We start from the raw sequence: 10276 nt of genomic DNA, 5'->3' as shown, positions 1-10276 counted from the left end.
ATATGCCTGCAACACAATTATTTTAGCCAGACCATAACAAAAGAATGCCAAAACAAAATTTGTTTGCCAAGCCCCCTTCTTACGATACTATATGAATGCGGTTGCGCCTTTTTGTTCGATTTATTTAAAGGATAAAGTTGTGCCTAAAATCTAGTGAATATCAAACATTAATCTGGAAATGTGCTTGAAATTAAAAACGACTAAACGAAAAACGAAAAAAACCAAAACGAAAACAAGACTGCAAAGGGACACGGAAGAAGCAGACAAAAAAATATAATTTGAATGATTTCCCATTTGCTGGGCAAAGAAGAAAACATTTTAATGATGTTTACACAGTTTCCATGTGCCATTCCATTTGCCAATGACTGACTCTCTTTCTCATCTCTCTGTCTCTGTCTCTGTCTCTGTCTCTAGCACCCTCTACACTCTGTCCATTGCTTTTCCCCGTATCATCGTATTATGTGCTTTATTTCGATTGACTAGAACTTTTCACTATGCCCGACGGAGTACTTTAGTTGATGACATTATCGCTGCAATACAAAAGGTTTTTACTCCATCCACAACCTCAGTCAGCCTCATCGACATTGCTGCCGCTGCTTCTGCTGCTACTGCCAACGGTGACGTTGGTGCCACTTCATATCTGAGTTAGCAAAGTTTTTTGTTGACGAAACAAATGCCGTGAGCAGGCTCCCAGCTCAGAGACAGTCAGAGACCATTGAATTCCTCGTGACATTATTCACAACACACACACACATACATACAGCAATTGTGATTGTAGTAAATCTATCTACTATTTTCTGTCTATGCTCAAATACCTGTCCTTATTTTACAATTTCTAACATACTAGCAGATATTTGCCATTAATTTGATTGATTCTACCGCAATTAAATATTTTTTTGTACCGTTCACAAAAAAAAGATTATATATTATTATAACTTTGTGCTGAGAGGAAATGAACTGGCAAAACAAGCATCGATTCTCTTATCGATCGCTTTTCCTCTGAAGAGTTTCGGGGCAAGCAAATAGTGTCATTAATATTAACACAAATAGTCGAAGTGGTGTCATACTCAAACGTTGATTTTAAACTAAAATCACACTGTTTCACAGACCACATTTTTAATAGTTAACAACCATGAAAAATCAATGTGATACAACAGTTTATTCTTATAAACAAAAAGTCTGACATAACCAGTTACAAATTTCCAGATTTTTAGAATAGTGAAATATATAATTTGAAGACAACCGTTATAGAAATTACATGAATGTACTAAAAACTCTTTCCTTGATCAAGTTGTACCGAATTTGCTAGTCATAATTTTTAGTTTTAATTTATTTTTTAGGTATTTTAACATTTTAAATATGACCATGAAGTTTTAATTTTCTTTCTTAATATATTTGTCATAGTTCTGGATACGTTTGAACACTGCGATACTTTTTCTTTTCCCACAATTGTGGTTCAATTGTTTCGTAGCACAAAGTTGGTCATTGATTATCAAAGGAATTCCAAAGCCGGACTCACATTTCCTGTTTTTATTTTTATACTGCACACAGATTGAATCGTCCGTTACAATTTCACCATCCTTATCATGCAGTTTTTTTTTGCACTCATTCAAAGACAGCACAGTTCCCTGTGCTGATTGAATAAATTCACCGCTACGGGTGTAAGACTTGAATTCGATCTTCCCGTATGGTTTTAAAGCATCCTGGCAATAGCGAGCTGTTCCATCTATGCCTTTTATTTGATTATTCGAGTCAAATAACGAAGAAGACTCCCGTCGCGCAAGCATTCCTCCGATAATTACTCCAACAATTACTGGAATCCAACGAAATTTTAGAGCAGGCTCCTCGTAGTTAAATCGCTTTAAAAAGATATGTAAAGGGACCTTTTCAGTTGTACCCGGAAATTTCACTTTGGGCTCTTTAGATATTCCAATTGCATTTTCGTTCAGATTGTTTCTTAGCTTTAGTAAACGTGGCGATGGCGTTGGTAATATTGGCTTGGTAATAATGCCTGGTAATAAAACACTTTCTGCTAACTTCTCTAAATCAAGTCTCAATATCTCGAACTGTTTTTTAATTTTTTGAAACACTCCGGAATTCATTTGAACACCGAGCACCAAAACGAAAAGGACTATACACACTTGTTTCAGTTGCATTTTAAACGAAACTGAAACTAAACACGCAATCGTAACCCTTAAAAGCTATTCTATTAGTTCCAAATTGTGACAAGATTTTCCAGATTTAATGTGTGAAATTTAACGCAAATTAACTAAAATAAATTAAAATAAACCAGAAAATTCAAGTATATTGAAATTCGTACCATCTGTGGAATACCCTGACAATATCTTGAATTAACCATTGCTGAATTTAGATAGTACTAACATCTGAATGTTATACTTGCTATAGAATTAAACGAAAAATATCTTTCATTTAATGACAGAATAAAAAATTTCGAATGTCGAATGAAAAAACTGTAAAGCGACGTAGAGCAAGAATAATTAATTTACGTTGATTAAAATTGCTATCCATAGGAAAGTCACGGCGGCCAAAAAAGGATGTCAGTTAAATGAAGAAGTCTTCTCGATAGACAGACGGAAATTGAAGTGTTTGTGATGTATGCATGGGAACCGGGAAGAGTGGCGACAAGCCAGACAGGGCTAGATAGGCATTTACATCTGGTGGTGACAGCCGTCGACTACCGTCTAATTGATGGGCAGTAGTCAAAAGCCTTTTTTATGCAAATGCTGCACGCGTTTTAAAGTTGGCAGTCCGTCGACACAACGAAGAGCGACAGAATCGAGTCGCACTACATTCTACATTCGCTCATCAATTATTTAGAATATGTTACACATGGCACATAACATCACAGACATATGCTTACAATGCTGTAAGCCGACTCGACGTCTGCTCCTCGCCTCGGCCGTAATTGCCGGTCATTATGCTTAAGGGATAACGTATAAGATCTGGCACAGGAAAAGGTACAGAAACAGGAGAACACTCGCTCGCTCACATCTATTTGCAAGCCAAGGGTGTAAAGCAACTGCAGCAGGTCCAAAAAGGCCGAATTATATGAGACATACACAGAAAAAAATACGGAATAAATACACCACTTAATTAAATTACAATTTATTTTATTAAATACTTATTATGCGACGTTTTTTTAACACTAATATAAAGATTCAAATTGTAAAGAAAGTCTATTTATTAGAGAATTTTGTAGCTTAAATTTAATGCTTTATGTATATTGGATTTTATCCTCAATCACGATTAAATTATGTATTTAATACCGAATGCATTCGAGTATGCTCGACTGTGAGATACCCGCTACACATTTTCAATAAAATACCAAACTAATACACCGAACACAATACTAAATATCAATATATAATTACATTCAAATATGTACATACATTTATATCATTTATATGCCAAACTAATATACCAAAAAAATACTGAATATCGATACGCCATTATATTTAAAATATACCATAAAGTACAAAATATACCAAAGGAATTAAAACCCGATAGTAGCAGCCGTTTTGTTTTATTATTATTTCTTAAATGTTTATTTGATCGCAATCAAATTTTTAGGAATTATCACTTATAGTCTCTGTGTTCGTATAGATAATTAATTGTGCATTTCTCATGATGGAGGTGTGTTTATATTAAAAATCAAATATTTCGATACGATGCTAATAAGTTAGCTTCTATGTTATATAGAAATAGTAGCGTGTTTTTCTCAGTGTATGGCAAGCATACACGTGTTGAAGCTTCTGGCTTGACGCATCGCGTTGAAATTTATGCGTACGTGCTCAGCTGAAAAACGTTGCCGTCGACAACCTCGGGTCATTTATTATTAGCTGTGAAATGCGTGCCAGGATGCGGGTAACGTTCGTCCATAAGCTACCAAACCCATCCGTCTGTCCGTCCATCCGTCCGTCCGTTGGTCCGCTGCTTTTTTTGGGTCGCTTTTAGTGCCCGTTTGGGATATAACTTTTCGAAACCTGCGAAAGGTAAGGAACTGAATAAGGCCACCAAATAAATAATTTCCATTTGCATGCTGAGAAAGACTGCCGATACTGGTGATTATGTTTTGTTTTGGTTACATAATTGATGCTAAGATCACAAAATATTGACCGAGAATTCGTGGCGAATTCAATGCGAATGCAATCTGTAGTAAACGAAATGGATTCATTAATGATGCAACGAAATATGTGTGCTTAATTTAATTTCATTTAACTTTTAGGTATTTGCCACACACACTCACACATACACAGACGCACACGCATACACAAATTGCTTTTGATATTGCTACAAACGACGTAAATTAAATGTCACTCATACGCCATGTGAGCCGGCAAAGAGAAAGCATACAAAAAAAACACAAAAACAAAAAAGGAGAGCGTCGAGAGCTTGCAGAAATGCTTTCGGCTGCTTCACAGCTCATTATGCAACATGACGCAATCAGAGAAACATGCAAGTGGGCGTGACAGCTCAACGTTTTCCTCGCTTTTCTTCTCGTCGTTAGCTTTCGCTCGGTTTTTTGTTGTTTGGTCTTTTATTTTTTGTACGTATATTGTTCACGATTTACATGCATTTTCGGTAGCCAAGTTTTTAAATGCGGAACAGCAAAAGGGCAAATTCAATTTTGCACATCAAACATCAAAATGCTTTAAAATGTGAGAACAGCAGTAAAATCAAAGCCAGTCAAACCTCTCTTGCCTCTGCTGCTTGCTCCAGCTCAGTTACAGGTTTTTGCTCAAGGGTCAGTTTGCAATGTACGAAGATATATCTCGCTCTTTCTCTCTCTCTCTCTCGCATGCTCTCTCTGTCAGTCTCGCTCGTTCTCTCTCCCTTTGTATTGGCGGCGTGTTTGTGCATTTGTCTTAAGCTGTTTGGACATGAGAACGCCAAGAGTGAGCGGGGCGTTGGCAACGGGCGCTAACTGCTGGCGGCAGCGGCATCTTCTTTGATTGCACCACTCGACTGCCCCTGCCACAAAGCGTGCCGCACTTCGGCAACTGCCCCCCACCCCCGCCCCCCGCTACTCCTGTCTTTGCTGTTGCTGCTGCCCCAGTGAGCGTTGTCTTCAACTCAAACACAGTTCGTTGCACATTTGAACATGCCCTCAGAAAATAAATGCAAATTTAGCCATAGCAAACACCCACGCACACACACACACACTACCTCTCTAACACACATACACACACACACATACATAGAAATCTTTCATACGTTGGCAATGGAAACGCGCTGCTCCTTTTGTTGTCGTTGTCGTTGCACATTTCCTGGACGCCTTTGCCACGTTGTCGCTGGCATTCTCTTAGCCACGGCAAGCAAGGCTTTGGCTCTGGCTTCGACTCTCTCTCTCTCTCTTTCTCGTTCTGTCTCTGCGCTTTCAACATATTATTTGTATAAATTTTCGATTTTCTGCTCCAACAGTCTGTCTGGCAGTAGAGTTGCCCGTTTGCCATTTCACTCGCATCGTATCGTGCATCTCTTCACTTCCTCTTCACTTTATTTATTTCGCAAGAATTCAATATTTTTTCTAACTATTTTCTCTGCTCCTTTTTTTTTGTCTTTCTCATATGGCATTCTTATGGTTGTTGTTATTGTTTTGCCTGCGACTAGTATGGGCCAAAGGATTGCAGATACTCACAGTCACTCGCACATTTGGTATTGACTCTAGTGCATTGTCTATTTCCATTTTTTTCCTTCCTACAGCTAGTTTCATGTGTTTGCCGCCTTCTGCGCTGCCTTTGCCTTTTGTGCAGATTTAAAGCAGCCAAGAAAAAATAAACAGGTACTTTACTATTTTTTAGTTCAGGTCTCTTTCTTTACGTGTGTGTGAACTCAAAACCAGGAGCAGGTAATGAGCAACGACAAAAGGATTTAGCAAACGGTAAGATGCATGTCATGTTCTATGCTAAAATCATGTTAAAGCTGATTAAATTTACTTCTTTTCATTTTCATTTTCACATTATGTATGCTCATTAGATTTTATTGCATTTTTATAGTTTCACCAGCACTCAAGCTGTGCGAGAAGGTGGAAAGCTGAAAGACCACCGCACTCGATGGGTGCCTGCCTGTTTCATGCTTCATGCTGCTTGCTGCTTGCTGCCTGCTGGCTGATGCTGCTTAATGGCTAATTAGAAGTATAATTTACACCTTAATGACCCTAAAACAATGGCCCGCTTGCTCTCTCAACTCAAGCTCAGAGCACACGAAACACAAGCTACACAAGCTGCTGTCATGACTGGAAGCAAAAAATTCTCTAGTAAAATTCTTGCACACACAACAGAAATGACTCTTTTATATGTAAGAATGTATGTACATTTATAGAGTAATGTATTACCCACAATAATCCATTTGTTACAGCTTTTGCAGCGCACAAACAAGACATTATTATGTGCCTTCTCATAACAACTCAGATCAATCTAATTTTTTATGCGCAGCAAATGATTAAGATCAAAAATAACATTGCCTTAAAAGAAACAGAGTTCAAAATCTGAAGTCATTTTATTAAGGATAAAGTGTGGTTCTAGGCGTTGTTGCTGAACTATTGTAGGGACCAGATTTCGTAAAAGCTCTCAACAAATCTGTTGAACGCTGTATGAATGGCACCGAATGCCGCAGCGAATAATAGACATCCGCCTTGCGTCCCTCTTTCAGCTCATCGCAAAGTTCGCCATACAAATTGATGCCAGCCAACTTGTTCTCAATGATCAACGGATCGCCTGGCCGAGTGCTGCAACCAGCCTTTTTCCTGTTGGCCACACAGAAGAACTCTTCGTTAAAGGGCAGATGAATTTTGCCATAATCTTCGTAGGTTTGCTTGCAGCTTTCGTTGGACAACACTTTGCTTTCGTACAGAGTGATGTCATGCGACTGATGATCCACAAAGGACATTGTCACTGGTGTTCCTTTTGGCGGCAGTCGACTGTAGAGCGGAATATATCGATACGCGCCACGTTGCAGCTTCTGTTCCAACGCAAGGAGTGCAATATTATGCACACCTTTGCCTGCTTCCTTTTCCACTGGCATGTAGAATGCAATGACTTGCGATGTTTTATGTGCGCCATCTGCGAAATCTTTGCCCGTCACCACTCTCAAATCCTCGGCCTTGAATTCTCTGGTGGGCTCTGTCGGCTGTGGCAGAAAGCAACGCGAGGAGGTGACAACCATGCGACGACTGATCAAAGCTCCAGCACATATCACAGAGCCACGATCCAGAACATTAACATAATAGCTTAAGTCCGTTTTGGGATCAAAGGATGGCAATGCAACGCGAGGTTCTTTTTTCGGCTTGGCATCGCGTAATGCCAATAGCTGGGGATTATAGTCCACGTGTGCAGAACTCTTGTGGGCCTTATTGTAGTACGTTGGTCGATGGACAGTCTCCTCAATCATCAACGTCCTTCCAGCATCAATCTGAGCATTCACTTGGCAGTTAAGGAACACCCAAAGAAGCGCTGTACAGACTCGATGCAAATGCATTCTGAACGAAACTAAACAGTGTCGTTAATAAATAGAATCTAAATTCATAACAAATTTCATTAGTTTCACAATAAGTTGGCATTAAATTAAGTTAAAGTGTTCAAGCGTTAAAAGAACAATTTCGTTTACGAAATACTGCTTCTCAGCTAAGAATCAAAAACTCTTTCTCACTTGCTAGTTATTCGCTTGTATTGCTTTATGTGAAAATCAGCGTCCATTAATAAAGACATTCAACGGAATGTAACGATGTTACAATGTTACGCATACGCCGTGTTGTACGCCGCCGTGTTTTGCAAGCTTAGCATTAATCACAGCGGCGATATGTGCATAAAACACATACTCGTATACGGATACATGCTCATGGCCTAGACCCGCCTTTTGGAGCGGTGTTAATTTCATCGCAAATGCCTTTTTCAGTATGAAAATTTATATATGCCATTTTAGACACTTTGATTTATTGCCACTGAATGAAATACTCGGTAATCACCAACGAGACTCTTTACAACCATGTTGCTTGGGGCTTTAAGATTTCTTTACACTTTGGTGAACTCACTGAATGTGTGTGTGGTTGAGTGTGTGCTCTTTAAATATGCAAATGCATTTTTATACTCGAGTGTCGTAAAATATTCGTCACGACAATTTCAGTTAATCATAGAAGAAAGTTGTACTAGAACATTTTTGCCAATTGAATGATTGACTTGGCATGCAAAACGAAATGCTTTGTCACGCATCTGTCGCAGTGTTGCATACAAAATCATGCAGAGAGAGAGCGAGGAAGCGAGAGCGAGCAAGCAACATCATGTTGTCACCTGCATAGTTATCTGGATGGCTCACAGCAGTTGGCAATACAATTTTGCAAATCGCCAGGCACCTTTTGAATGGTGTGACATATTTTAATTTAATAAACTGCCAGCTTACATTATGGCAACTTTACAAATTGCTGCCATTCGACTTTCGGCTCATGGGTTAACATGACACATTGCGTATACGTAGCGTGACCCAGCTCACAGGCAGTTTTTAAACAATTTAAAAATCTGTTCGCAACGAATGAAATGCCATAAAGTTTGAAGTGGCTCGCATAGAGCTTATCGTGCGCACAATTTCAGATAAAAGATCAATTACTATTGACCAGGAGCATCGGGCACCGGCCACCGGCCAGCGGGAACCGTTAAAGCGTGCTCGCTTGTTATGTCCTCGGCTGTATTAAAAGGCATAAATCCATTTAAAACCGCCAAATTCAGACAGCGCCCCCATCGAAAAATAAAACTCTAGAGACGTGCTAGTTGCCGGCGATTCAATTTTTATTTCTTTTCTCTCTCTTTTTTTTTTGTTTTGGTTGCTTTCTTTTATTTATGGCCGCTAAAAATTCAAAATGTGCGTCCATATAAACGGGCAAAACGCACCGCGACAAGGACAATCGGCAAGGCATTAAATACAAACGAGAAAAAAAAACCAGAAAACAAAACAGAAAGCACCGAAAATGACGAGGAAAATACAAGCAAAAATATTACAACATTTTAATAGCGAAAATGAAGATTTATTGCCCGCAACGACAACGCGGCCAAAATGTGCTACAAAAACTGAGCTGAAGCTCAACTAAAAAACGCGTCTAAAAACCTAAAGTAAAGTTCAACACTTGTGCTGATAGATCGAGTTAATACCCTGTAATTAATAACTTCCCTATTGCAATACACAAATTGAAATACATCATAAAATCTTTTGAGTGAATTTTAAAACATTTTTGAACAATTTGCTGGCTAAACTGAAATACTCTTTGACAGCCTTTAGTTTTGTAGGGTATGCGAGGCAACAACAATTGACGCGTCAGAGGCACACAAAAATGTGCAAAGTGTAAAAATCGTTGCCACGTCACGTCAGCCGGATGATAGGCCAGTCAGCCGGTCAGTGGGCGATGAACAATGGGAGTGACCAGGCAGCCAGGCTCGAGGCTCGAGGCTCGCTTATCGTCCAAACTGTTTCCACTATACACTATATTGTTGTTTTAGTTGTTGTCGCTACCTCCTCTTCTCTCGTTCTTGTTCTTGTTGTTGTTGTTGTTGTGTGAGCCTAGCGCACGTCGCAGTTTGTTAGCCGGTCTGCCAAACGGAGGCCAAAATGCGTTGGCTTCAGCAACACGGCGTTGGCTTCGGTAAAACGGCGAAAGCGAACGAATCGACTGCCTTATTGTTTGCTCGCCCACTTGCCCTATACCGAACTGGGCGTGTCCAATCAAAATATGCAAATGTTTTATCCGTAAAACGTCGCTTTGATGGAATTTCTGCACATTTTGTTTCGCCGTTTGTTGTCGTTGTTGTCGTTGTTTTCGCCTGTTTTGTTGTTTGGTTTTGGTTTTGGTTTGGCTTGTTTTGCTTGTGCTGGACTTTTTATCGTCTCGCCAAAACTGAAGAGACGTTGACGTTGTCGCTTCCCCGCGCTTAAAATTAGCAGTAGTTGCCAACCACGCCGGGCACACGTCAATCAGCCCACAACGGCTTGTCATGCTGAAGAGGCTGGCGAAGGCGATGGTGATGACGAGAGGGGAGGGGGAGGAGGAAAAGCAATGACTCTAAAACTAGAGCCTATTCGTCCCTGATTTATATGCATAAATTTTGCGTGTGACTTGCGCCAGTTTACGACGCTTTAATTTAATGTTGTCAACATTTGCGCGTCATTTTTGGTCAACCACTTTTTCGAAGAGTCATTGTTGGTAATGGGGGCGTGGTCGGCCATCAGAAGTTGGCTTAATTTGTAACTACGTTGCCATCGTTGTCAACTCACC

The 10276-nt window shown here is 39.7% G+C and overlaps 1 protein-coding gene across 1 annotated transcript; it reads right to left on the bottom strand.

Moving 5' to 3' along the window:
- Positions 1-6485: 6485 nt before the first annotated feature.
- On the bottom strand, positions 6486-7498 carry LOC117573401 (trypsin eta). Its single transcript, XM_034256603.2, has one exon. It carries the CDS (start codon positions 7495-7497, stop codon positions 6523-6525), a length of 975 nt encoding a protein of 324 aa, XP_034112494.1. The 5' UTR covers position 7498; the 3' UTR covers positions 6486-6522.
- Between the last annotated feature and the right edge of the window lie 2778 nt (positions 7499-10276).

Source organism: Drosophila albomicans, chromosome 2R (assembly GCF_009650485.2).
Source record: "Drosophila albomicans strain 15112-1751.03 chromosome 2R, ASM965048v2, whole genome shotgun sequence".
In the NCBI taxonomy this organism is placed as follows: Eukaryota; Metazoa; Arthropoda; class Insecta; order Diptera; family Drosophilidae; genus Drosophila; species Drosophila albomicans.
This window is presented reverse-complemented; position numbering and strand designations above follow the sequence as displayed.